This window comes from Alternaria rosae, assembly GCF_020736505.1.
Source record: "Alternaria rosae strain MPI-PUGE-AT-0040 chromosome Unknown BKA58scaffold_1, whole genome shotgun sequence".
In the NCBI taxonomy this organism is placed as follows: domain Eukaryota; kingdom Fungi; phylum Ascomycota; class Dothideomycetes; order Pleosporales; family Pleosporaceae; genus Alternaria; species Alternaria rosae.
Window position 1 is genome coordinate 4,723,530 of NW_025763570.1, and position 25,498 is coordinate 4,749,027.

Sequence of the window (25,498 nt, forward strand, 5' to 3'; positions counted from 1 at the left end):
GACCTTAACGTGCAGGACGTCCCGACGCGTCTCACGGGCCGCTGTAATTATGCATGGTAAGGCGCTAACAGGCCTACATGTCTGACTAATAAATATATTTTGATCCTTCGATCTCACGTGACTTTCTACAGCAGTCCCCCGAACACCGTCTCAACAACGTCACAAATCTCTTCCGTGTAAGCCCTAGGTATCTCATGCCCACCATGATGCTGCAATACCACCTTGTAATCCTCCTGACACAGCCCAACCAAATCCTTACTGTGGCACAACCACTTATCCTGCGTACCCATGACATGTCCCGTCGGCAATCTGATGCGCACCTCGTCAGCCGTGGGGTGAAACATCTGGTACTGCACATTATCGCACGAAACCCGCTCCAGCTGCGCGGGATTACGCAGATACGCAGGGTCCGTCAGCAAGTGGGGTGGTATGCGATCCGGGCGGGTGTGCGCATTTGGAAGCGTGTTGGGAACGCCAAAGTAAGCCCTCGCATCAATCCCTACTTGTGTAGTTCTGGCAAATGGTATGGGCGAACCGATGAAAATTGCGGCTTTGAAGGACAACGGCGTGGATTCTAGTTCCTCGTGCAACAGTAGAGAGGCTGCTATAGCAGCGCCCTGGCTGAAGCCCATGACTGCGTCGAAGGGGCCGTGGGTTTTGATGATCTGCCGGATTTGCTCATGCGCGTCCTTGACTTTCTCAACGGTCGGAGTGTTGTACCAAGTGAGATACGGGGGCGGGTAGTGGTCGCGCACTTCCTCCGCTGGTTCGCATTCGTATTTGCCATCGAAGAAACGGAAGTCGTAATCTGCAGGCAGCATCTCGCGTAGGTCCTCTATTGGTTGGTAAGATTTTATATACTACGCTGACCTTGGTATCATTTACCTGTCTGTTTCTGGAAGACGGCTGAGTTCACCCCCTGCCCGTGAAGACAGAGTACACGCACTGGCATGATTGGCTGTGGGGCTGTCAGTACCTTATACGAGCAAAAAACTGAAAAGGTCTAGAGCCTACATTGACATAAAAAGATGCAAAGTAGGTAGCCCAACGTCGACGTAGGCTCTAGGATGTTCTGTCTTTTTCTAGGTTGACGTGGCAGTTTTGTTGGAGGTCCAGCAGCGGGGCCATCCGCTGCTTGTGCCTTTTTTGTGTCCCTTTGGCTTCAGAAAGCGCTAGTCGTTTGCTTCTTACTATAGCGTAATGCACCTATGTAACGCTGACTGCGATCGGTAGTGACATGAATTTTCAGTCTGTAAGCTCTTTAGTCCACGTATGATCGCATGACAGTGTAGCGAACGGAAACGATTACTATGCATAGTTCTCACGTGATCGATGTTCTCCATATGGCACCAGAACTTGGCAATTAAGGCATCACACATGAGGAGCCTAGATCTCTAGTGAAGTCCATCGGTCGCAAGACGCTGCCTGGTCGCAACATGGCTTTCGAGCAACTTGAAGAATTTTGGCGGTCCTTATACAGCACCACACTGCGCTTGATTCTGCCCGCAACTCTCCTCTTACTGTGGGGAACATCGCTTGCGATATATCGTCTTTTCTTCAGTCCGTTAACCAAATTCCCTGGGCCCAAGCTTGCCGCAGTCACGGGATGGGTAGAAACATACCACGACGTCTTTCGGGGCGGTCAATTGATCTTCAAGCTCGGAGAATGGCATGAAAGATACGGTTCGTCATCCGATCAAATCCTTTGTCAATTGGGCATACGTTGATTGATGACAGGTCCCATCGTGCGCATTAACCCTTGGGAGGTGCACATCGCAGATCCGGATTTCGTGCAAGTCCTGTTCGCCAGCAACTCTCAGTTCGACAAGAAAATCGAGTGGAAATATCGGACTGGTATCCCCCATTCGAGTTTCGACACTATCGAGCACCAGCAGTAAGGCAGCATGAATCCATCCACCCCGCAGCATCAACTGACACCTCGCAGCCATCGAATGCGCCGGTCGGCGGTGGCGCCATTCTTCTCCAAGCAGAAGATATCGGGCATCACTGACTTTATCAGTCAAAAGGCGCAACGGCTGTGTGATCGGCTAGAAACCGAGTTCGCGGGTTCGGGCAGACCAGCCATTATGAACAACTGTTTCACAGCAATGACATTCGATGTCATTACGCACTACGCTTTTGCGCGCTCGTTCGAGTACATGGAAGATCCGAACTTCGAAGCGCCCTTCACCAACGCGGCGAAGGAGCTCGCAACGACGTTGCATACCATGGGCCACTTCCCATGGCTCTTGTCTCTGTTGCAGGGGCTGCCGCAAAAGTGGTCGGTGGCGATGAACCCAGCCATGGGCGCTATCTTCGGATTTCATGGGGTGAGTCTCGTGGGTCTTCGATGAGATTGTTGGTGCTGAATCCACCTAGGAAATCGAAGAACAGATCCGCGCCATCAAGTCTGGGTCTAATGATGCGCACAAGGATGTCGAACATAAGACGGTGTTTAGCGAGCTTCTCAGCTCTGACCTGCCTACCGAAGAAAAGGCGGTTGAGAGACTCAAGCACGAAGGTAAGCCTGTAGACCTGTTCAGTGTTTTTTCTATATGAGGTGGCACACCCCACTCACATGTCCAGGCGGCTCCATCGTTGCAGGCGGCGTTGAAACAACATCAACCGCCTTGTCCAAAGCTACCTTCTACATCCTCGAAAACCCGGCTATTGCGGCAAGGCTACGTGCAGAACTAGATTCCGTGTTTCCAGATCCGCGTATAACCCCGTCCTTAGCCACATTGGAAGCACTGCCGTACCTCAGCGCAATCGTCAACGAGACCCTTCGCGTCACGATTGGCATCTCCTCACGCACAGCGCGCAAGTCGTGCAAAGCGCCCATCGCATTCAAAGACATCATTATCCCAGCCGGTGCCGACTTTAGCATGACGGCCTACTACACTCACACAGACCCACGTATCTGGGATGAGCCGCATGAGTTCATGCCCGAGCGCTGGCTTGGGAAGGCGTTGGCGAAGAATGGCGAGCCACTAAGTAGGTACCTGGTTGCGTTCAGTAAGGGCCCAAGGATGTGTCTTGGGATCAATCTGGCGCGCGCAGAGCTGTATATTGGACTGGCTGTTGTTTTCCGTAGGCTTGGACTCGAGTTATTTGAGACTGGGCGAGCTGCGGTGGAGATGAAGGCCGATTATTTCATTCCGTTTCCTGATCGGGCGACCAAAGGAGTGAGAGTATTGGTAAAGTGAGCGAGAGTCTGGGGATAGCAGTATCGATCGCTCGGAGGCACAAGTTAGGTGCAGGCTCGAAACACTCGTTGTTTCTTACTGTTTATTAGCCCGAAAATTCATGAGTCCCTTTAATAGACTCTGTGTTGCTTTACTGCACTTTGGCTAATGCCTACAACAGCGATAACAAGCCACGGCTATTCTTCGCGTGAAATCCCTCGATCCTTCGCTGCGAGAGTTTCCTTGAATTTGTCACAGCTCAACTTACCTTTCGCACGCTTGTTCAGATCACCACCATGTCGGACCAGGACCTCGACTACCTCCATCGAGCCGAGAGAAAAGGCCATATGCACGGGAGTCCAGCCATGAACATTCATGGCGTTGGGGTTTGCACCGGCTTTGAGTAGTCTTAACATCACCTTCACATGTTTACCAAGACTGGCCCTATGCAGAGCCGTGTTGCCGTCGCTGTCGGGTTCATCGACGGTGTACCCCGAGCCCAGCAGCAGGCCTACGAGGCTGTCATGACCGGCCTCGGCCGCGATGTGGAGGTTCGTCTGAAAGGGCTCGTCGTCTTCTAGATCGTTGTCTTGTCCAAAGCGGCCGTCGACAAAGAGGTTTGGAGTGGTGATACAAGTGTTGATTTGTGACTTGCACCCGTGTTAGCGATTAGCCATCTTCATGACATGTCTCGAAATTTACCGTATCGTTGCTGCTTTCAGATCCACTCTGGGTGCGACTCGCTCCTGTGTCAGGCCACGTGGTTCTGTTCGTGTCTTGATTGGAGTAGAAGCCCCCAGCGTCGTCAGTACTGAAGACCATGGCCTCGGCTGGAGGGACGTGGGGCCATAGCACAGCGTGACGTGACTGCGTCATAGCCGGTGGGAAGTTGAAGTCGGTCATGTTCATGTGCGGACTGCATGTCACTCAGCCAGATCTCCACGCCATAAGCCAGGCGGCAGGAGCATTGAGAGTATCTTACTGTGGCCGCAGCGATGACGAAGTAAGCGGATCCTGAAGTTGGCGAAGCAGCCCTGTAATCGTGGCGTCCCCTTGTAGTGTGTGGCTGTCAGTGGCGGTCGTTGATGGGGGCGTCGGGTCTTGCTCCGACGTCTGTAGTCCAGTTGCGTGGGGGTGGGAGAGCCTTCCCTCACTGCCCCATGCCAGCACATCGTGGTTTGACTGCAGGCGCGGCTGTATGGCTGGCCCGCTCGCTGTAGCTGCAGCGGACGGTGCCGCCGTTGTCGTGAACGGCTCTCCTCCGTTCTGAGTCGCCTTCTTGCCTGCAGTGCCCGAACGGTCAGCATCAAAGGGCCGAGTAGCCGCAGAGACCTCAACGAGGATAGAGGGCGCCGTTGACTCAGACTAGGGACCGGCCTGGGTTCGGGCCTTATAGCAGTCTAAACCACTTACTGCGAAAGCGCCGCTGTGCGTGTCGGTTCTGTATCTTTCGCCGTTCCACGGCATCCATGGTGGGTTGCATGGCTACGGCACGGGCTGTTGGTAAGCCTCTTCGTCTGTGGTAAGCCTCTTCGATTGTGATTCTTCTGGCCAGCTTATGTGTAAGGCGGACAGGAGGCTTGAGCTATATAGCGAGTGAGAATAGCTAAGATCTCACGCTGATTACTGCGCAGGGTCTGAGGCACCTGCTGAAGACGGGGCCGAGTGCTGTGGGTTATCTCAGCCCGGCGCGGAGTTTGGGACCCTATCTAGCGCCAACGACTAACGTTGTCTGGGTTAGGTAGGTCACGTGATGACAATGCGGCCAATCAATCGGCGGCTCAGGGTACATTGCAACACACTTCGCACCATGCCACATATTCAGCTACCCACAAGCTTACACATACACGGTGAGAACTTCAGCACGTTAACCTAAGAAAAACCTAAACAGGTCTGCAGGCTACATCAACATAGAAACATGCAAAGTAGGTGACCTAACGTCGATGTAGGCTCTAGACCTATTCGTTTTTATCTTGTATGAGGTGTCAGGCCGACACTGACGACTATCTAAAGCGTTGCTATCTTGTGTCATGTAGAATACGCAATTAACTATAGGATCTGCTCATGGAAGGACTGAGCCGCGCAAGCACCTCGGTGGTTCCAGACCGAGTTACGCCTCAGCCTGTGAGTATCGCTTACTGGATGCTTCCGACAATATACGCTCATTGGGCTTGCTGTCAAGGATGCTCGGACGTCTCATACATTCAAACTAAACTAGCTGAGAACGAATCGAGGCCCTACCTACGACAGGACAGGATGCTATCTGCATCGTTCAGGTGCGATCAGCCTCGGAGGTCTCACACAAGTTATCATGGCTGTGGCGGCCGACGGGAAGCGCCCAACGAATTCACATCAGCCAAGTATTGCATCTGGTACGGAAAAGCATGGGGCGTCTGCGTCTGCCAAATCAAACCGTGGAGCTTCTGAGGATCACGCCTCCACCAACTGACGCGATCAACGGCAGTGACATTCAGGCATCCTCTGGGGTGAAATCTACAGGCCTCGATCTTACCAAGATGTTCTTTATCAAGCCACATGGTCTAAACAGTGGTGGCTTGCGAGAAGAGGGCAAGCCTTTTGGGGCGGCAACGAGAGTATAAAGTGAACATCTCCAGACCAGAGCTACACACCGTCTTCAACCAATTCGCCATTCTACATACTTATCCAGACGTGGAACGTTCATCTATCATGTTCCTACCATCGTACCGAGCGGCTGTCACTTATGCCATGTGCGCAGCCGTAGCACTATGCACCACTCCAAGTTGTCGGGAGCTGCCTCAGGATCCCACTTGGCCATCGCCTGGCCAGTGGAATGTTCTCAACAAGACGGTCGATGGAAAGCTGGTATCGACCGTTCCGTTGGCGGCACCCTGTCATGACCCACAGTACAACGAAGCGGCATGCAACTCTCTCAAAGCCAGCTGGACATTCCCTCCAGTGCAGTAAGAACCTCCACGACCCATCTCTCTTGTTATGATAGCAGACTCACAACTGAAAGTGAAAACTCCTCGACTTCCGTGCAGAGCGCCTACTTCCAGACAGAAGCGTGCAGCCCTTTTACGGAACGCTCGAAGCCTTGCGAACTTGGAAACTACTCTCCGTACACCATTGTAGTCTCTTCGGCCAAGGACATCCAGGCCGGTGCTCGATTCGCCCATAAGCAAAATATCCGCTTGGTCATCAAAAACACGGGTCATGAGTGAGTACCACAAGCCCACAGTGTAGAACTCTACTGACACATCTAGCTTCATGGGCAAGAACGTGGGAGCAGGATCACTTGGACTGTGGACCCACAAACTCAAGTCAGTTGAGGTTATCAGCAACTACAGCAGCACGTACTACAGCGGCCCCGCTGTGAGGATGGGTGCTGGAGTCGTTGGCGAGGATGCTCTCCCCGTAGTCTCAAAGGCAGGTCTGCGCATCGTTTCCGGAAGCTGTCCAACCGTCGGACTGGTAGGTGGTTTTGCTCAAGGCGGAGGGCACAGCTCCTTAACCAGCACCTATGGCATGGGCGCCGATCAGGCATTGGAATGGGAAGTTGTACTCGCCAACGGGACGCTGACTACCGCCACCCCGAGAAAGAACCAAGACCTGTATTGGGCCTTGAGTGGTGGTGGACCAGGAACGTACGGTGTGGTGGTATCGCTGACAGTGCGAGCGTTCAAGGACGGTGTCGTGGCTGTTGGTTCTCTCTCATTCTCAGCGGACGCAAAATCCAACGACACATTATGGACTGGTGTTGAAGCGTGGCTCTCAAACATACCCGCACTCGTCGACGGTGGCGCAACAGCCATTGGCATCTTGTCACCCACGTCGTTCAGCGTTTCACCTCTTGTGCTCCCCGACAGAGACGAGGCCGACGTACGAGATCTAATTGCACCAGTCACGACGAAGCTGGACAGTTTGGGACTCGAATACTCAGTAACTGTCACCACATTTCCCACCTTCATGGACTTCTACAACATCTACTTCATCCCGCCAGAGTGGCAGCTGATAGACCGAGTCAGCGGCGGCCGCTTCGTCCCTCGGCTCGTCCTACAGAACAACACGGCAGAATTTGTATCGGTCTTGCGCGACCTCACAGAAACCACTCAAGCAATGATCGCTTTAGTTGGGGTCGGCTCTTCGACCGAAGATGCCATCGCACCCAACGCCGTTGCTCCACAGTGGCGCGAAGCCAATATGAACGTCCTCGCGCAGCTACAGTGGCAGTACAACCGACCTTGGGACTTCAACCTGGCTCAAATCGACGAGATCAACAACGTCATCGTACCCAAACTCGAAGCTGTCACGCCAGGCGCCGGATCATATTTGAACGAGGCCAACTTTGCGAATCCGACGTGGAAAGAGGACTTCTATGGACGCAATTACAACAAGTTGCGCAAGATCAAGAAGGCGTACGATCCAGATGATCTGTTCTATGGCCCCACCATAGTCGGTAGCGATGCATGGAATGTGGCGAGCGACGGGCGCTTATGCAGAGCATAGGTCATGGCCAGGGGAAGACGACGTAGCTGTGCTGGACTGCGGCGCGAGAAGGGATGAATGTGGCGGCGATTAGATCTTTCGGTGTTGGCCAGATTGAGTAGACTTGTTTTAGTTTGTGATAGCAGTTCCAAAACTTTCGTTAATGATAGTATAATATCCATTGGTTGTCGGCTTTAAGAACGTATGGCACGCGTCAGCTTATTACTGAAGTTCTTCCGGTCCTGAGTTTGACCATCTCCTGTGCAATGGCAGGCGACTTTGTTGAGACCGCAGGCGCGCATTTCCATGTTCGTGTCGATTTGTAAATACATAGCTTGGCAACAAGTACCGGTGAGCGTTCGGGGCTGCAAACAAAAGCATGCGCGGCTGAACACCCAGCGAGGTCGATATAAGGCAATCAGCAAAGGCAACCAGCGTGGCGTTCCTAGCGTTCCAGCCCAGCGGAACTCTTCGTAAGTTGCACATCCGAAACGTGAGCGGCCCGTCACATGTATAATGCACTAATCATGCAAGGTCAGCATCCTGTGAAATTGCGGCGTCCGCGCAATAAGCCAACATTTCCGCGACACAAAATTGTCTTTCTATTTGCTGACAGCTCAGCTGCAACTGCTCGCGCTTGCCATTGACCGAGCTGACAAAGACAGAAGCTGTGTTACAGGTGCACAATCCTTCCATTTCAGCTTAATAATTCAGCCAAACATGATCGTAGGTCTACGTTTAAGTAGGCAACTGTGCTAATCACAAGCAAGCCATACATGTCACCATTCTCTTCATTATTCTCCTGCTTCAAGTCCGGCAGCTCCAACACAGATCAACCTACCAGCGCAAAGACTTTGAACTCATCAACTCCCAGTAACAAGTTCTCCAGTATGGCTGGAACAACTTACCTCATCACTGGCGCTGCTAGAGGTACTTCTCACCTACCTTCCCGGCTGATATCCAGCTAACCATTCTCCAGGTCTCGGAAAGGCAATGGTCGAGACTTACCTGGCGCGCCCAAACAACACCGTCATTGCCGTAGCACGTACCACTAGCTCAGCCGAGTCACTCAAATCTCTCCCTGCCGGTAAAGACAGCAAGCTCATTGTCGTGGCCTACGACAGCCGCGACACCGAAGGCCCGAAGAAGGCTGTCGAAGAACTCAAGAGCCAAGGCATCACCACCATCGACACCGTCATCGCCAACGCCGGCATCTCTTCGGACTACGCACCCGTTGCCTCCGTCTCGCTCGACGTGCTCAAGTCGCACGTCGAAGTCAACGCCTACGGACCCCTTCTTCTCTTCCAAGCTGTGCTGCCCCTGCTGCTCAAGTCGTCCAATCCCAAGTTCGCTGCTCTCGGAACTCCCATCGCTAGCATCACCGGTATGGAGAGCCGTCCGTTCCCCATGGCTGCGTATGGAATGTCCAAAGTTATGTTGCACTGGATGGTTTGCAAGGCGCACTTCGATCACCCGGAGCTTACCGCCTTCGTGCTGGATCCTGGATTCGTGCAGACTGACATGGGTAACGAGGGTGCCAAGACTTTTGGTATGGAGAAGGCCTTCATTACTGTTGAGGACAGTGCCAATTTTTTGGTATCAACGGTAAGCTTTTTCACTCGCCTGCTGTGCAGAATTGATGCTGACGATGCGTAGATTGACAAGGCCACGAGGGAGGAGACCTCGGGACACTTTCCGACGATCGAGGGCGGGGACTTCAAGTGGTGATTTGGGGAGCTTTTGTTCACTCGAGATGTTGACTTTTCTAGTCTGCCAACAGGAATGGGAGTGCAGTTTGAGGTGTCTATGTAGACGTAGGCGTAGCACTGGTGCACTGGTTGCGCGATGCCGCTCGTGCTGCCCGCACGACATAATCTTGCCCTGCCAATACAAGCCTTCTCATGATTCCAAGGTTCTTTCCCGCACAGTGATGATGTTTCCGGTCTTTTGAAACGGTAAACTGGGGTAAACGACCAGCATTCCGTACGCGAATCTGATGATGAGTGCTTTCTTGTATTATCAAGTCCATGCTACGACGTGGCGTCTAGAGCGTCATACAAGGACCATATCGAAAGTACTGTAGCCTGGTGTCTATAGTACATAGCCTCGGGGCTGCTTGCTGGACCCACCTTCGCTACCTAGGTACTCATGCTGGGACACCTTATTCAAGATTAAATCTGAACACCCTGGAGCCTACATTGACGTTGGGTGTTCTAATTTTCCCACATTTAATCCAGTGTAGTCTGCGGACCTGCTCAGTTTATTGGTAGTAGAAAGCGGGTAGAAAAAATGGATTACGGAAGGAGCGCCTTGGATGCGAAAGTTCTTTTCGGAGAGTTCCCTTTCGCACGATGTTCATTGCCAAAGTCGTGATTAGCTCGTCGTGGCTTATAGATCCACCCCAGTACCGCTGGATGTACCCAATAGCAACCGAGGTTTATTATCAAGTAGAAGACATGCGTACATAAAACATATCAAGGCAAGTACCTGCAGCAGGATAACACCATCTCTCCTATACTCTCAAATCTCACCAACCCGCCACATGAGCTACCCCGAAGACTTGTGCCGAGAAGGCATGAACGCGCTTGACGAACTGACCGGTGATGCCGCGCCATTCGATCATACTGCCACACCCAAGCTGTCCTCCGAGCTAAAAGATCTCATTCGAGCCACCAAGTGCCAGACTACAGCGGATGGAACCCTCAAGCGCAAATCGGGCAACATGGACTACCTCTTCAAGATCACCGAGCCCATCACGCCTACATTCCTCGCCGCTGCTGCCATCCTCCCCACACAACCCCAAATCTACCAAGGGCAAGGCGAAGACGGCGATGCGCAATTCTGTCAGATCCGCGACATCGACATCCCCCAAATCAAACACTGGCTCGCAACAACCTGCCCCACCATCTCACCAACCTTCATCCCCATCAACAAAGCGCGCAAAACCCTCTCTCCACACTCCGCATACCCAACTCTCGGCTACGACACCACACTACCTCACCGTCGCCCCCAAGACATGACCATGACCGGCTCTGCGAATCTTCCAGCGCAAAACCAACTCCCGGTATGGTACTTTTTCTACGGCACCCTAGCCGACAGCTCGCACCTGGCCCATCTATTCGGCTCGCCGCCAGGCCAACAACACACGCTCTTGCAAGCGATGATACATTCGGGAAAGATTAGGAAGTGGGGTGGCAAGTACAAGGCGCTAATCGACAATCCGGGGACGTGCGTTGAGGGCTGCGCGTACGAGGTTGTGTCGCAGGAGCAAGAAGATGCGCTAAGGGTGTATGAGACGGCAAAGTATGAGGTTGTGAGAGTAGAGATTATGTGTCGGATGGATTTTCGAGCGCGGTTTGTGAAGGGGTTGACGTTTCGTTTTGCGGGAGAGGAGAGGGAGTTGGACGAGGATGAGGATGAGTCGGACAAAGGTGAGTCGGATGAAGATGAGTGAGTTGAAGCAGCACCAGTGGGTTACTTATCAGAGGTGGGGGATGTTGTGAGAACGCAACAGTAGCGATGTAGTAACAGATTAAACATTCGTATTTGGAAACACATATATAAACAAAATGATCAAGGTATAACTCTTCTATATCCTGGGAATGCCATCCCAAAGATACTCCATGCGCACCGCTGTAAATGCAGACAGAAAATGTACACCCCCGCGGGTTGATTATAATTCAAAGTTGTCCAACCAGTGCTTGATGACCACCTTGCCCTCATTGAAGGAAGTCTTGTTCATGCGTACAACAATGGCTGCATGCGAGTGTCGGTGGTTGTGGATGTACACTGGGTGTTTCGTGAAGCCTACGTTGTCCAGCGCTTCAATCATACCGAATTGTTCTTGAGTAAGTGCGAGCGTAGGGAAAGTAGGAGTCGCGGCCTCCTTCTGCTCTTGTATCGAGTCGACGTCGGATTTGGACTCGCCCTTGCGTGTCGAGCGTGGAGAAGCAGACCCTACGTGTTCGTAGCTCTCGCTCAAATATTCTTGGCTCTGAACATGGTTTGCGTTTTCGTACATGCCCTCGGCTTCTCGTCGCACAGCATTGATCATGAGCGGTATGCGATAGCGCGCGTAGTCGATGCCCGACCTGCCTTCCTCATGCAGTCTGATGCGTTGCTGGCTGCGTATCGATTGGAATGCTGAGTTGATAAGGAAAGCTGACACGCCGATCGGTACGAGGACGGTCAAGGCTGCGACAATGCCCGTTCTTCCTAGTATTGTCCATGTGCCCTGTACCAGCCGCTGTGATAACGCTGGGGGCACTTCTGGCTCCTTTTGAGACACTGGGTGCCGACCATCGACAATGACATCTTCGTAGTCTGGGATGTAGTTTATCTTGATATCGTCTGGGTCGACAAAGGGGTCGGTTTGCGAAATGCCGGCGGTGTAGTATGTGACCGTTCGATCGTTAACGACGTTCGCGTATAGACTCCGATGCTTGAATTGGGCGAGGCCTCGAATGAAGATGCTCTCGGGGTCTGCAAGTACGGCTAGAAGTGATCTGTCCGTATTCCTAAACTTGTCGACGCCAAAGAGTTGTCTCCCACTCATGGAGAGTGTACGGGCTCCTAAGACGTTCCATATGTGGCTGTGGTAGCCTTTGAGGGGTGTTCGTACGCCGAGATGTGGTGTCGCAAACGTTGTGAAGTTCTGGTGGTGTCAGTATGATTGACTGGGGAGTTGTGGAGAATCGTGTAGACATACGACTGGTTGTATCTTCTCAAAGATGCCTCTGTGGAACAGCAGGCCGATCGCATAGCGTGCTATCAAGCCTCCTAGCGAATAGCCAACAACACTGATCTTAGTTATGTCATGTCCAGCCTCAGCTAGTTCCTCCAGCTTCCTCTCCACTTCTTCTGCCACTCGCTCGCCACCAGTATCGATGCCATCGTATGTGAAGCTGCCAGCGTTGCGCTTGGCTACGAGGATGTGCAATTTGTCTTCTGAATATCGTTCGCCTAGAGTGGTGCTGACATATTTGAGGTGCTCGGGCTTTCCCCAGAGGCTGGGTGTGGTCAGCGCAAGTGTTCCTTTTCGACGTGATAAGAGGCGATAAGGCGTGCGACGGAGACAGATACGTACCCATGGACGAGGACACAGAGGTGGTCGGCTTTCTTGGGGGTGTTCATAGAGGTAGACATGGCGAGAGGGACGAATCTTGACCAGCCTGGGTATTACGGTGAAAGGCGCAGTACTTGTATATCGCTCGGGCGTCCACAAGTCGTCCGAAAGGCGCAGTATGACCCGAGACGCGCGCGGTCCGAAAAGCAATTCACGGCGACGAGGACACCTGTGATGTCGCGGAAAAGTGGCAAGATTGTCAGGATGCAATGTGTAGATGCGCAGATTTATTCATTCCCAATCGCGCATATATTCATGGGTATTGACGCTGGCTAGAGGGTGAAAGGGAGGCGGCCTTGAGATGCGCACAAGTTGCATCACCGCGTCATGACGGAATTAAGGCGGATCGCCGTCGCAAGTTCGCCCGCGTCCGTGGACCCTGCGTCTAGCGCTAAACATCTACAGGGCTGAGATGCGCATCTCACCTCATCCCTCACTTTCACCATCTAGCCCGCTCTAGCTCTTTCGGGACGGCTGAAGCTCATACTGGAGCTTGCTGGTAATCTTGGTCGCAGCGCATTTCTACAACACCACTCTTGATGAAGCTACAAGGCCGCCGTTGACGCGCAAGCTACCACACCGGCTGCCCTTGCATCTACGTCAATCTTTTTCTGCGCAATGAAATGTTGATTGCTTGACCGTCACTCCCTCACACCGTTGCAATATCGTGCAATCAAGCGTGTGGCTGGTGTCAGACATAAGACCAGTTCTCATACATCGCATCCATTGGCTGTATAGCTCTTCGTCCGTTCTAGCCTGGTAGGTTACAGGCGCATTAAGCTTGTCATTGTATCTACTTACTGGAAAGGATACATTCCAAGCCAATCAATTATGTGGCCTTCGGTACCAGCTTACAGAAGCTTCGCCAACATAGCATGTCCCTCGGGTGCAAAGTGCGAGTTGCCTCACTGCATTTTCAGCCACGAATCTACAAAACCCACTATAGCAAGTCGATCTCCATCGCCAGCTGCAGTAACATATGACTCGGAGCCAATCACAAAAAGACTGAAGCTTGACGACAGTACAAAAGCACCCACTGCCGGCGCGCCTGCATCAGCTCAGAAGAACCCCAATGTTTCGGTCACCGCGGACTTACCCAAGAAAAAGATACCTGCAACAGACAATGGACCTGGACCGGCTAACACCGTCCCTCCAAAAACGCATGTCGGAAGTGTCACCGTTGCTTCTCTCCCGAAATCTGTCACGCGGCCAGTATCACCACCCCCGGCCGCAGCTGCACCGAAGGCTACCGTCAAACCCGATGCTCCTGTTGCTTTGATGCCGCGCAAACTCAACAAAGAACCAGCAACTTTTACCAAACGAGTCGCTTTGCTTAAGGCATTACATTCCTACATGAAGCCGCAGAACGATAAGCTACTCAAAGCAGTCAAGCCTGAGATCAAAGCGCTGCATCTTTCCGCAAACCAACTCAACAAGCTAGCAGTTGACGAAGAGGAAAGAATAGCTACATCGAACCCCTCTGTATACGAGAACATACTCAAGCAGCGGTTGGTCAAGTTGAAAGGCATGTCAGCAGAAGAATGGGTCAGGGAACGACGCGATGCGGTAGCCAAGGAGAAGGGAGAGCCACCGAAGAAAGCACCACCCAAAAGGGTAGATACGGGCCTCACAGCGAAAGAAGAGATGACGTTCCTCCCCAGGCTTGTGTGTCCGCAGGATGGATTAGACCAGCACGGCTATGTAACCAAGGTACCTTCCAGAGCCGATTTTAACGAGACGGAATTGGCGCTCGAAGCAGCTGGCGGGTGGGAACAGTGTGATCGCTGCAACACTCGCTTCCAGGTCTTCTCAGAGCGGCGAGAAGAAGATGGAGCGCTTACAACAGGAGGACAGTGCAAGCATCACTGGGGTAGGCGCATCTTTCCTAGGAAAACAAGAGGCGTCGCCCCAGAACCTACAAAGTTCAGTTGTTGCAATGGGGAGGTAGGGTCGCCGGGCTGCACTACACATCCTACCCATGTATACAACGTCAAGGATCCAAATCGACTGTCACTCATTATGCCATTTATAGAAACACCGGAGAACGACAAGGTCCCGAAGGACACTGCTGTGTGCTTCGACTGTGAGATGGGGTACACCACCAATGGCCTTGAGATGCTTCGTCTCACAGTCATTACATGGCCACAACACAAACCTCTTGTCGACGTGCTAGTCCGCCCTCTTGGACACGTATTGGACTTCAATACCCGTTTCTCTGGCATCACTGCAGATCAGTTTCTGAACGCGAAACCATATGATCCAGAAAACCCAAAACCCGTGCGCAAAGACCTCCGCATCGTCGAATCACCCCACGCAGCAAGAGAACTCTTTCTCTCTCACGTCTCTCCCACCACCCCAGTCCTTGGCCACGCTCTCGAAAACGATCTCAACACCATCCGCCTCGTCCACCCAACCATCATCGACACCGTACTTCTGTACCCAAACCCCAGTGGTCTCCCTTTCCGCTTCGGCCTTCGAAAACTAGCGTCCGATCATCTTGGCGAGCAAATCCAGCAAGGAGGCGCTGCTGGCCACGACAGCTACGAGGACGCGCGCACTACAGGCGAGCTGGTTCGATGCAAGATTAAGGAGAGGTGGAAGCTTTTGAAGATTGATGGTTGGCAGATTAGAGATGATGGTGTGTATCCGCCTATGCCCGCTGAGAAACCGCCAGAGCATGCCCCGGTTGCGCCGTCGATGGTGCCAGAGGCGAAGATGGCGGTTCTTGAGGGGAATCCGGCGCAGAAGAGGAAGTTGGACGATGAAGAGGGAAAAGAAGAGGCTGAGGCGAAGGGGCAGGAGTGAAATATGGTGTCACGCGATGACTGGCGTGCGAAAACAGAAGCAAGGATTCGTGGTATGGCGATATGATGGGGATATGTGTATATGCATGGTATTGCATCATAGCGTACAGGCGTTTGCATGTAGTGAGGAAATACCCACATTAGCCTGCGGTATGGCAAGAAGTATAGTTTTCATGTAAAGATACGAGATGACTTCCTCATCCTGTACCTAGCCCAGAGACCATCTCATGGTCAACACAACTTCGGCCATTGTCCATCCGCGACATGCCTAATTCCTGGCATATCTCTTGGTTTACCCCTGGTGCGTGTGGTGGGCTTTACTCTAATCCTTCTAACAGCCTCTTCAACGCTTATCTCGTCCTCCCTCTCTTCCCAGGCCTTGCGCATCGCACCTCCCAGCTTGCAGACCTGCACATGGAAATTATTGCTTCCTATACCTCTCCTCAGCCCACCTTTTCTTTATCCAACCCCTGCACCCCCTCCAACCCGTCCTTCGTAGCCTCATAAACAACATCCGTATCCAAATCCTTCATCACACCAATCACAACGCCTATGCTCTCTATAAACCCATTTACCGCAACGCGCAACATGCGATTTGTGGTTGCTGCGTAGTTTACTTGTAGGATGTTTTGTTCTGGGGAGTCGGATGACGTGGTGAGCGTAAAGGCGCGGCGGACGAGGGGCGAGAGCTCGGCGTCGACGGAGAGGGCGAGGGAGGCGGTGCGGGCGAGGCGGGGGGTTGGGAAGGGGATGTTGAGCGTGCTGATGTGGTATTAGCAATTCGAACTGCATCTGATATGGACTGAAAACGTACAGGGTGCAAGGAAAGTCCTCTGCTTTCCAGTCTTTTTGGTCTGCCATGTTGGTGATGCTTTCGTTGCGTTGTTTGTGGTGTTGGTCTGTTCCGTTTTGTAACGTGTATGGCGCTCAAGGAACGCGTGGCCAATTATCGTATATCTGGTGGGCTCTTCTGACACTCTTCGATATGAAGTCTGGTACAATAAGTTTCAAGGATGTTGGCCTAGGCCGGCCTTCGCGATGAGGCTGAAATCGCGAAATGTGGGGGAGGGGTAGATGCCATCTCCATTCGGTAAGGCGCGTCCAGTGGAGCTATGACCCGCATGCCGCGAGCCATGCCAGGTACAATTGGAGAGAGCGTCATACATCATCATTGCTAGCTGAAATGTGCAATCGCGTCATGCGTCATTTGCTTTTGCATACCTCGGTCTCTTGTAGACTTCTGTTCCTTTACACCCATCCACCTTGATTCTGAGCATCGAATCGACCCAATTGATACACACATCAGCTCAAGCTCGACCTTCACGACCTACGTTACCCACGGCTTGAAGTTTGTCGAAAGAACCCACCATGTTCCGCAACACTATGATCAGGTCCACGCGGACCCTCCGCCTCACTGCCCCATCCGCACGCCCTTTCTCCCTCTCAGCCTCAAGATGCGTCGAGCAATACCCCAACAACCTGAGCACGAACTCAAAGACCAAGACGGACAAATACGACAGCGATAGTCCGCACGCAGTACAAGATAAGGTCAAGCAGGGCGACACACACAACATTCAGGAGAGCAACGCAAAGGCTGGCATGGAGTAAGTAGTCTCTAGCATTATACATATGGGGATGGAAGGCACCAGGGTGGCTTATCGTAGCATACGGCTAATACCATGAAGCAGCGCACAAAAAGAGGGCACCGGAGGTCATGCAACTGAGGGAAAGGACTCGGCAGGTGGAAAGGAGACGGCGAAGAAGGAGTTCCCTGAGGCGCCGGACCCAGCTATTGGCATGCAGGATGAGAGGGGTGGACGGGGTGGTTAGGTGCGATATGGTCTTTGAGCATCTTGACGATCCCGTGTCAAGACGAGCAGACTTATCGACACACGTAAATGCATACAAAGAGACAGTATTGGAGGACCAGACTAGAACGAAGCCAGAGCGTGTTGCTCGAATTCTAGGAACCAGCATAATACGAAGAGATATTGCCAAGTCTGCGGATCATACCATGGTGGCTTGTTGGTGTGAGATATTGATTAGGTGCAAGATGCTCACCATCACTCAATACAGAATACTGATACTAAAACGGTGATCCTCGCCATGGTATCGGCTGCGTGTTTGTTGCTTCGTACATTCCAAACAGTACGCAAGGGCCGAATAAAGGAAACCACCATGCGACCTACCCAACGACCTCCCCATGAAAGAAAGCCCAAATAACCAACACAGGAAATGCGACTGCAACTCCATCATTCACTGTAGGTAGATAAATACTCGGATCAACGTGCCTGTTGGAATAGTCCAGCACAGCTATCCATCAGCTCCATCAAACCACACTCACTTTTCTCTACACGAGTCCACTCCACTCCACTCCACCTCACAAAGCCCTCAACCAACCACCAGCATCATGAAATTCTCAACCCTCTTCCTCGTAACCCTCACCACCGTCGCAACCGCAACCCCCATCATCTCCCTCGAACTAGAAGAACGACAAATCATGACCGACAACCCAACAGATATCTGTGACGCATGCATCATTTTAGTCAATCTCTACATCAAGGTACGTTTCTTGATTCCAACTCCCAACCATCGATACCACTCCTTGCTTGTAACCCAAATGTTTCAAGACCCTGGGCCTTCCAGCGCACTTACCCCATCCACTACATGACAAACCAACCCCATTCTGACAATCCTTCCATAGGTGAACCTCTGCAGCCCCAGAGAAGTACAGAAGCAAGAAGGTGCTTGTTGGGATAAATCAGTGTGCAAGGCTGTTAAGAAGAGTTTGCTGTGTAAAGGCGCTTGTGGGTTTCCGTGTCAAGAGGTGTGATGGGTTAGTTTATTTGGAGGTTGGCTTAGCTATGGTACAAGGGGTGGTACGTGTACGTTCGGAGTAACTTTTGATGGATAAGCGGAGGAGCTGTTTGTTGCGCTTGGTGTGGTGGTTGGATGGGATGGTATGGGCGGGTGGTTATCTCGGGCGGTGGGTGATAGTGATAGTGATGAGGATGTGATGAAGACGTGTCGACGGATTGTTTGTTGGTTTCTTCCGCTCGCTTGGATATAGCTTTCCCATTACCCTCATATACGCTCTCTACCCCGAAAGTCTACCTCTCTTCAGCTTTCCCATCAAGTCCCCATCGTCATCATAATCATGCATCGTTTCGCATCTTTGACAGCCCTCTTCTTCCTCATCTTCACGACAATCGTCGTCGCACACCCACTCGCCGCAACACCTCCTCTCGGCCAGCCAATTCCAAATCCCCCGTCTTTCCCACCCATATACTACAAAGAAACGGTCGTGCCCGTCCCTAGACATGAGGCGCACATGTGCAAATACAGAGTGAAGTACTGCTAAAGTGAGTCTCAAAGTCTTCCGATGCTCCGCTGAGGATACAGCATGGCGCACTAGAGAGGTAACAATGGGGAATGAGCTGATGTCAATATAGTGATGTTGCGACGATGCTATTCTACGTACTCAGAGACGCAGATTAGGTGGGCTGATATTGGCGATGCTGAACTATAAGATATCGGATCTTTGCTTGACACTGGTTGTTCTGCATTACTATGAAGAGATTACGGAAACGAAAAGACTGTCGACGGCTGTCCTTTTCTTTTGTAGAGCCAACAACTCCCATCACGATACAGGCTTATGGAAATTCGCTTTGCATGATGGAATCTCTGCACGTCCTCCCGATACATTAAGATACCGATCGTCCTGCATAACACCTATATTTCAGTCCTGCAGTACCTTAGTGACCCTCAGATTGACGCCGAAGTTGTAGTTCTTGTCGAAGGCCAGACCGAAGTCTCGATCAGGCGTGATGTTCTCGATGGAGGAATCTACAAGCTCCAGGTCGAAGTTCTGGACCATGGCCGCGATAGTGAGGTACATCTCCGCGTACGCAAGGCTTGATTATGTTAGCATGAACGTCACATACAAAAGACCACGATGGCTTACTTGATACCAAGGCAAGCTCGACTGCCCTTTGCAAAGGTAACTAGATACTTGTCAAGGTATTCTCCGCGGGCTTTGGCTTCGATCCAACGCTCGGGCCGGAAGACGTGGGGATCTGGAAACACATCGGGGTGATTGTTGAGTAAATACGGCGACGCACCGATGATAGTCTTGGGTAGTGTTAGATGTATCGAGCTGTACCATGAGTCGAACACTTACACCCGATGGGATGAGCAAGTCTTTGTAGGCAAGAGGCTCAACGACTACGCGTGGAAAACGCCCTGTGAAGGAACACTGGAAGCGGAGAGACTCGTTTATCACAGCTGTCTAGTCTTTGTTAGGCGTTGCGACGGAGTATGACAAATGACTCACCAGATATGGCAGAGCCTCAAGCTCACTCAAGGTCGGCGTAGAATGGGACTTTAACTCTGCTTGCAGCTTCACCAATATGTTGGGATACGTCATCAAGTAGCAGATGATACAGGTCAGGAATCGAGCTGTAGTATCCACGCCAGCAAACAAGAGAAGTGTACCTTCATCCTTCAACCGTTGGAGCGTCTTTTCTTCTTCGGGGACCCTGGGGCTGACTAGTGCATCGAATACTGTTCTGGGTTTGGTTGGCTCTCCTTCTTCCTGGCTCTTCTTGAGCGCCTCGATGGAGTAGTCCGTAATCCTCTTTTCGAACTCCAAGTAGCTGATTATCGACGGGCTAAGACAGGTGATCAACCAGGTCGGAAGTCGCATCAAAACCGCATCAATGCCCGGGAAGAATTTGCGCACGTTTGAAAGCAACAGTGCACCTCTGACAGTTTCCTCAAGCTCACACGGAAATCCAGGCTTGTCGAGATCTCCGAAGCTCTCACCATACGCGTAGTGCGAGATGACATCGACGGCGAGACTGCCAAACATGAGAGGCCCGATGAGCGTCTCCCCTGTACTGTAGGCTTGTTTCATCCGCATAACTAACTTATCGACTTTTGACTGAATGACATTCTCTAGATCAAAGATAGCCATCTTGGAGAATAGATTAGCAATATAACCGCGGCGGCGTCGTCGGTGTAGGTCGTGGTCTTTGGTGGAGATCACAGACGTAGCTGCGATTTGTGAGAGCTCGGGGTGTTTGTTGGTTTTCTGGCCGCCGCTTGAGTACACCTTGGTGTAAAAGAAGGGATCGTTAAAGGAGAGATGGTCCGGATTGACTCGTACCAGAGGGCCTGCGTGCCATCAGCCAATGCTTTTTGTTTGAATTACGTCTCATCGCTAATGCCTACCGTATTTCTCATGCATTTGAATGACCTTTTTGAGATACTGCCCACCTTGCAGGACGTCATAGTAGAACTCCACCAGATACGTTGCAGTCGCCCACCATGGACCGGGGAATCGTGCCAAAGGGTGAAAGAAGACATTGTAAACAGTCTTGCTGGACCAGTAAGCCAAGGCAATTGCGAACATGCCTGTGGCTATGTTGAGTCGATCAAACTCCATACTTGAGGCCAATCGACAGTCGTTATGGTCGCGTTAGTGTTTGAGGAGGTAAAGAGGACAAACAAAGTGCGTAACGTGCGGGGTCGAAAGAATGGCAGATGACTGCTTGTGAGGGTTACACGACAGCCCCACGGCAAGATTGCGCCATATCCGAGATTGGTAGGGCCCTTTCACTGCTCCTTGCCAGTCCTGCGTTTGCGTATGCGCACGGCAATTTTATCCTTTGGTCGCACCTGTCCAAAAGCCGACTCTCGCAACTCGGGCATGGCTGCATCGATCAAATCTGGATCGCATAGCTGCATCTCGAACTCGCTCAGCAGAACAGTCAAAGTCACTGCTTGCATGGCTTTGATATAATCGCTAGCGAGTCCGAACGCTTGCTTGTCGCCGACTGCAGGAACCAGCAGTTCGAGATTTTGCGCGTCGAATCTCGTCTCTTTTCCACTATCGCGGCCTTTCCGTTGACCTTGTGCCTTTGACGCGTCTTTACTAGGGGCCAGGAAGCGCTCAGCCCAAAACTCTTCGAGTGGTTTCGAGACAGCGTGCGGTGGCGCGTTTGCCCACACTTTCGTGTTGAGGGCGTAATCTTGCGAGAACGAAATTGCATTGGACTCTTTGGGAAGTGTCCATTCGCTGTCAACGGCAACCTTAGCAGTTGGGTTTGTACATATCATGTACTGTGCGATACGAAGACGACTGACTTCGGCTTGTAAAGACTGGAAGAGGGGCCTGGATATTATCCCATTTACATCACACGTGGCCGTCTTTGTTGGTTTGTGTTCGGAGACGATATCAGTGACATGCCCGGCCAGATATGGTTTGCGTAACAATTCGATTATTGACCAGATAGAGGAAGGGATCAGGTCCACATTCGAGCTATAAGCGTGTCAGTACGATTGCATATTACTCGAAATATATAATCGACGAAAGAAACCTACCAGTGCATGATGTCTAACATCTCCGCGGTTCTAGTCTCAAAAGATAACATGGCTTTCGCAACTATGTCGTCACGTTCTTGAATGAACTTCGAACCCCTATGCTCATCCCAATCTGCATCATCGCTGCCAGTCTTCGCGAATTCTGTGCCACTATGGTTGACTCTTAGCCATTTTTCGATGCCCTGGCATAGCCGGTCGAGTGGCTCTTTGTAAGGTCTTGGAGTAGCAAACCATGGTAGTACGGGTAGGAAGCCCTGGATGGCGTCTTCAAACCTCCAGTAGTCTTTGATGAGGCCAGGATACTGCTTGAAGATAGCGGAGCCAAAGAGCGCCTCCATGGAGCACCTCGTAAGGACTTGCTGAAAGAAAGACCAGACGTCTTCTATCTGGGTCCAGCTGCCGACTTGAAACATCTTGTCATTCATGTTACGCGAGAGTAAGTCGGCATACAGGTTGTTCATGTTGGCCAGCGGGCTGCCTTCCAAATACTTCCGCATTGACACGCCACGCATGACTTCGAGTTCTGCCTTGTCGACAGCGGCATCCGCGTATATCTTTGCAACAGCCTCGCTAGAGCCCAGGATAACTTCATGCATATTCCTTCTAGTGACGACTGCATTCTGTTGCTCACATGCGTGCATGGCCTTCTTCATCTGTTCCGGGTCTCGAAGAACGACGAACCACAAGAAGGCGAATGGTGCGAAGTTTCCATATTCCTTACTAACGTATGTTAGTAGCCTTTCTTCGAGCAGCTATTACATAAGGAAAACTTTACAGTAATCTCGCGAAGTACTTCTGCTGTCCATTGGACGCTAGTCCGAAGGCATGGGTAGCACCTGGGACGAAGTAAGGAATCGTTGGTGGTTCTTTCCCTAACGCGGTGCTTTTCGCGGTCTGGTAGAATAGGGTCGTCGAAACGTAGTAAGTCAATGCAGGTGCGATGATCAGCAGGACGAATATGAGGAGCAACATTGCGGGTTCGGTGGGAGATGGGATGAGTCGAGGTACCTTGGTAGGAGCCCTGAAGCTGGTTGGCGAGCGCGCTATCTCAATGGAGTAAAGCCCGATTTCCACGCGTCGCGCTAATCCCCGCGATCCAATGCACATGTCCGCAATGATGGTCATCGCAAATCCACCCAGCACTTTCACAATGGAACGACGCGTGCCAAATGCGAGGTCGAAACAAGGCACTGTCGTTGAGCAGAAGCAAAGATTTCTCCAAACCAGGAAACACATTCTATCGCGTCCAATACCGCCATCAGAACGGTTGCGCACTCTTGCGCAAGATGGTGGCATTGAGCTCAGTGTCATGAAAGGCGTGCTTGATAAAGGTATACAGTCGCCTCGCCCATAATGCTCAGCGAACCAGCACTAATGACTAACAGTCAACCGCGACCTCAAACAACACTCGCGAAAAGTCTACAGCCGCCAAATGATCGAGCACGTCGTCGAGCAAATAGACATACTATACTGGGACTCCGGCGCGCAACACGCCGACGACGACAACGAAGACGCAAACACTTCCTCCGACGCCCCCGAAAACGACGCGCACACCCTCTACCAAAACGACGACCTAACCCTCGACGAGAACATCGCAAAGCTACCACCCACATGGCCCGACCACTCCGCCGAAATCACACAAGACGAATACCTCTCCTCCGTATCCCGCCTCCAAGAACTCTCTGCACATCGACAGACCCTTCAGAACCGGCTCGATACATACCGCACGCTGCTATCGCTGCTAGAACCGTACCGTAACCCCAAAGAGAATATACAGCCGAATCTGGTGTGGAAAGATGCGCCGCTTGCGCCGGAGCTGGCAAAGACGCGCACGCTGGCGATACGTGTTGCGGCGCGTGTCGAGGAGAAGTTTGGGGATGTGCAGGTTCCTTCTACGGCGGAGGGTGACGAGGATGTTGATATGGAGGGGTTGGAGGATGAAGGGAGAAGGAAAGTGGATGCGGTGCTGGCGAGTTGGTAGGACTGTCCAAACTTGCCTGGTTTGCTTTTGGGAGTTTACTTCGGCGTTTGGATATGATACCCCAGGTTCATCACTTCATATATTAGCATACAACGTTTACAAAAGATAGGTATCGCGAAGCTATTGATACGGCCAAGACACTCACACTCGCTTCCAGCAGCCCCACAAAACATCATCACTACCACAAGCCGTCTCTAGGACCTAGGCCTTTACCCCCGTTTTCCCCCTCTCCTCCACCGTCCTCGCCATCTCATCCCCAACCCCCGACCCCATCGCCTTAAACCCCTCAACCACACCCCGCTGATCCCCGACCCCCATCTCCTGACTCATCTTATACTTCCCCCCAATATCCGTAATCTCGATCTGCACCCCAATAATCGCCTTCTTCAATATCTCAATGTACGACGCCGGTGCATCGTCAACCTGCCACGGCTTCTCGTACCCCATAATCTCTTTCTCGGACTGGAGCGAAAGGTCTCGGATCTGTTTGTCGAGGAAAGTGCCTGTAGAACTGGCTTTTGTGTCGTGGAAAATAGTGGCTCGGCCGTAGACTTGGACGGCGGAGTAGTTCCATGTTGGCACTACTTTTCCGGACAAGGGCTTGGTTTCTGTGTAGAATTTGGGGGTCACATAGTGGTGGGCTGGGCCGTTGAAGAGGACCATGATGTCGCGGGAGAGTGTCTGGACCGGCTGCTCGGTGTCGGAGTTGGTTTGGGATTTGAGGTGTTCGATTAGGACTTTGGCTTGGGGGTTGGCTCGGGCGATGTGGCCGCGGAGGACGCCGAGATGGGTTTCGGAGGTTGTTTGGTCGGTATCTAAGACCCAGGGGATGTGACTCGATTGGAGGAAGGGAAATGATTTGGATTCGATGGCTGTGGTGAAGATGCCTAATGGGTTTGCGCGGATGAACTGATGCAGCTTCGCAACATCTGCCTCAGCATGGACGGCGCGGAGGTACATCGTGGGTAGGCTTGAGTTGGCTGGTCTTTTCCAATATCCAAGTGTTGACCGTGTTGATTTGGTCGATGCTCGTTCGTTTTATAATGCAATTCGTTTGAGAGTATCCAAGGTCTGTTTTGCAACATCGATGTGCCGGGCGCTCTATACATAGACATGACTGTGCTATAGGGTGCAGGAAGTACACGGCGTCTACAGCGTGTATTCAAAAGACTTAGCCAATTTTTTTTGTGATAATACGGAATACATGAAGGCTAGAACGCGAAGACGAAAGGACGAAGCGTGTCTATCCGCTCTTTGCCGGGCGAGTGTTCAGCTGTGGTACGGACAACATATCCACGTTGGGAATACATTCCTTTCTGAGGAGTTCGGATGACTGAGACACAACTAGTACGCGATAGCGATGGCCTAAGTCACGTTGTGTACTCAGTACTGCAACTGGTGGAGCATGTACAGGCGTGATCCAGATGACGTCATGCAGCGCTCGTTAGTACAAAGCGGCACGTTATACGGTGTCCTGTCTCGTGGATTGACCGGAGATTATCGAAACTTTATCGCTGAAAGTCTAACAGCTCGATTGGGTCTACGAGATCTG

The 25,498-nt window shown here is 51.9% G+C and overlaps 15 protein-coding genes across 15 annotated transcripts; 8 read left to right on the top strand and 7 right to left on the bottom strand.

The window, feature by feature from the left end:
- Positions 1-7: 7 nt before the first annotated feature.
- BKA58DRAFT_30392 (serine hydrolase FSH) lies at positions 8-1,222 on the bottom strand. The gene is made up of 3 exons (XM_046166995.1): positions 1,015-1,222; positions 886-958; positions 8-835 (listed from the first exon to the last, which is right to left on the bottom strand). The coding sequence occupies exons 2-3, from the start codon at positions 950-952 to the stop codon at positions 126-128; spliced, it is 777 nt and encodes a 258-aa protein (XP_046031989.1). The 5' UTR covers positions 953-958; positions 1,015-1,222; the 3' UTR covers positions 8-125.
- A 214-nt stretch (positions 1,223-1,436) lies between these two features.
- BKA58DRAFT_303439 (cytochrome P450) lies at positions 1,437-3,206 on the top strand (the record flags this gene model as incomplete). Its single annotated transcript, XM_046166970.1, has 5 exons — positions 1,437-1,683; positions 1,738-1,894; positions 1,946-2,330; positions 2,380-2,521; positions 2,587-3,206. 5 exons carry the CDS (start codon positions 1,437-1,439, stop codon positions 3,204-3,206), a joined length of 1,551 nt encoding a protein of 516 aa, XP_046031990.1.
- A 176-nt stretch (positions 3,207-3,382) lies between these two features.
- On the bottom strand, positions 3,383-4,656 carry BKA58DRAFT_397320 (ankyrin repeat-containing domain protein; the record flags this gene model as incomplete). The annotated part of the gene is made up of 4 exons (XM_046171417.1): positions 3,383-3,835; positions 3,888-4,101; positions 4,168-4,468; positions 4,599-4,656. The coding sequence occupies 4 exons, from the start codon at positions 4,654-4,656 to the stop codon at positions 3,383-3,385; spliced, it is 1,026 nt and encodes a 341-aa protein (XP_046031991.1).
- A 1,087-nt stretch (positions 4,657-5,743) lies between these two features.
- On the top strand, positions 5,744-7,844 carry BKA58DRAFT_30401 (uncharacterized protein). The gene is made up of 3 exons (XM_046167001.1): positions 5,744-6,127; positions 6,184-6,384; positions 6,431-7,844. Exons 1-3 carry the CDS (start codon positions 5,874-5,876, stop codon positions 7,671-7,673), a joined length of 1,698 nt encoding a protein of 565 aa, XP_046031992.1. The 5' UTR covers positions 5,744-5,873; the 3' UTR covers positions 7,674-7,844.
- Positions 7,845-8,225: 381 nt separating this feature from the next.
- Positions 8,226-9,557, top strand: BKA58DRAFT_416932 (uncharacterized protein). Its single transcript, XM_046172612.1, has 3 exons — positions 8,226-8,582; positions 8,632-9,257; positions 9,309-9,557. Exons 1-3 carry the CDS (start codon positions 8,429-8,431, stop codon positions 9,378-9,380), a joined length of 852 nt encoding a protein of 283 aa, XP_046031993.1. The 5' UTR covers positions 8,226-8,428; the 3' UTR covers positions 9,381-9,557.
- A 627-nt stretch (positions 9,558-10,184) lies between these two features.
- Positions 10,185-11,139, top strand: BKA58DRAFT_374473 (uncharacterized protein). The gene has a single exon (XM_046169332.1). It carries the CDS (start codon positions 10,195-10,197, stop codon positions 11,104-11,106), a length of 912 nt encoding a protein of 303 aa, XP_046031994.1. The 5' UTR covers positions 10,185-10,194; the 3' UTR covers positions 11,107-11,139.
- Positions 11,140-11,142: 3 nt separating this feature from the next.
- Positions 11,143-13,096, bottom strand: BKA58DRAFT_374475 (lipid particle protein). Its single transcript, XM_046169333.1, has 3 exons — positions 12,739-13,096; positions 12,361-12,661; positions 11,143-12,306 (listed from the first exon to the last, which is right to left on the bottom strand). Exons 1-3 carry the CDS (start codon positions 12,795-12,797, stop codon positions 11,326-11,328), a joined length of 1,341 nt encoding a protein of 446 aa, XP_046031995.1. The 5' UTR covers positions 12,798-13,096; the 3' UTR covers positions 11,143-11,325.
- A 124-nt stretch (positions 13,097-13,220) lies between these two features.
- On the top strand, positions 13,221-15,803 carry BKA58DRAFT_30525 (uncharacterized protein). The gene is made up of 2 exons (XM_046167051.1): positions 13,221-13,536; positions 13,586-15,803. Exon 2 carries the CDS (start codon positions 13,609-13,611, stop codon positions 15,580-15,582), a length of 1,974 nt encoding a protein of 657 aa, XP_046031996.1. The 5' UTR covers positions 13,221-13,536; positions 13,586-13,608; the 3' UTR covers positions 15,583-15,803.
- On the bottom strand, positions 15,804-16,594 carry BKA58DRAFT_30528 (transcription factor Pcc1-domain-containing protein). Its single transcript, XM_046167053.1, has 2 exons — positions 16,396-16,594; positions 15,804-16,343 (listed from the first exon to the last, which is right to left on the bottom strand). The coding sequence occupies exons 1-2, from the start codon at positions 16,440-16,442 to the stop codon at positions 16,025-16,027; spliced, it is 366 nt and encodes a 121-aa protein (XP_046031997.1). The 5' UTR covers positions 16,443-16,594; the 3' UTR covers positions 15,804-16,024.
- Positions 16,595-16,741: 147 nt separating this feature from the next.
- BKA58DRAFT_464985 (uncharacterized protein) lies at positions 16,742-17,662 on the top strand. The gene is made up of 2 exons (XM_046174945.1): positions 16,742-17,185; positions 17,267-17,662. Exons 1-2 carry the CDS (start codon positions 16,950-16,952, stop codon positions 17,409-17,411), a joined length of 381 nt encoding a protein of 126 aa, XP_046031998.1. The 5' UTR covers positions 16,742-16,949; the 3' UTR covers positions 17,412-17,662.
- Positions 17,663-17,991: 329 nt separating this feature from the next.
- On the top strand, positions 17,992-18,942 carry BKA58DRAFT_397327 (uncharacterized protein; the record flags this gene model as incomplete). Its single annotated transcript, XM_046171418.1, has 3 exons — positions 17,992-18,144; positions 18,286-18,408; positions 18,706-18,942. The coding sequence occupies 3 exons, from the start codon at positions 17,992-17,994 to the stop codon at positions 18,940-18,942; spliced, it is 513 nt and encodes a 170-aa protein (XP_046031999.1).
- A 120-nt stretch (positions 18,943-19,062) lies between these two features.
- Positions 19,063-21,112, bottom strand: BKA58DRAFT_30549 (benzoate 4-monooxygenase cytochrome P450). The gene is made up of 5 exons (XM_046167066.1): positions 20,814-21,112; positions 19,915-20,756; positions 19,762-19,869; positions 19,546-19,712; positions 19,063-19,495 (listed from the first exon to the last, which is right to left on the bottom strand). Exons 1-5 carry the CDS (start codon positions 21,025-21,027, stop codon positions 19,321-19,323), a joined length of 1,506 nt encoding a protein of 501 aa, XP_046032000.1. The 5' UTR covers positions 21,028-21,112; the 3' UTR covers positions 19,063-19,320.
- On the bottom strand, positions 21,113-22,952 carry BKA58DRAFT_30544 (uncharacterized protein). The gene is made up of 3 exons (XM_046167065.1): positions 22,741-22,952; positions 21,966-22,685; positions 21,113-21,903 (listed from the first exon to the last, which is right to left on the bottom strand). Exons 1-3 carry the CDS (start codon positions 22,935-22,937, stop codon positions 21,198-21,200), a joined length of 1,623 nt encoding a protein of 540 aa, XP_046032001.1. The 5' UTR covers positions 22,938-22,952; the 3' UTR covers positions 21,113-21,197.
- A 149-nt stretch (positions 22,953-23,101) lies between these two features.
- On the top strand, positions 23,102-24,262 carry BKA58DRAFT_374483 (kinetochore Sim4 complex subunit Fta4). The gene is made up of 3 exons (XM_046169334.1): positions 23,102-23,294; positions 23,349-24,019; positions 24,092-24,262. Exons 1-2 carry the CDS (start codon positions 23,116-23,118, stop codon positions 23,944-23,946), a joined length of 777 nt encoding a protein of 258 aa, XP_046032002.1. The 5' UTR covers positions 23,102-23,115; the 3' UTR covers positions 23,947-24,019; positions 24,092-24,262.
- On the bottom strand, positions 24,148-25,316 carry BKA58DRAFT_447832 (transcriptional regulator PAI 2-type; the record flags this gene model as incomplete). Its single annotated transcript, XM_046174250.1, has 1 exon — positions 24,148-25,316. The coding sequence occupies exon 1, from the start codon at positions 24,904-24,906 to the stop codon at positions 24,148-24,150; it is 759 nt and encodes a 252-aa protein (XP_046032003.1). The 5' UTR covers positions 24,907-25,316.
- Positions 25,317-25,498: the final 182 nt, after the last annotated feature.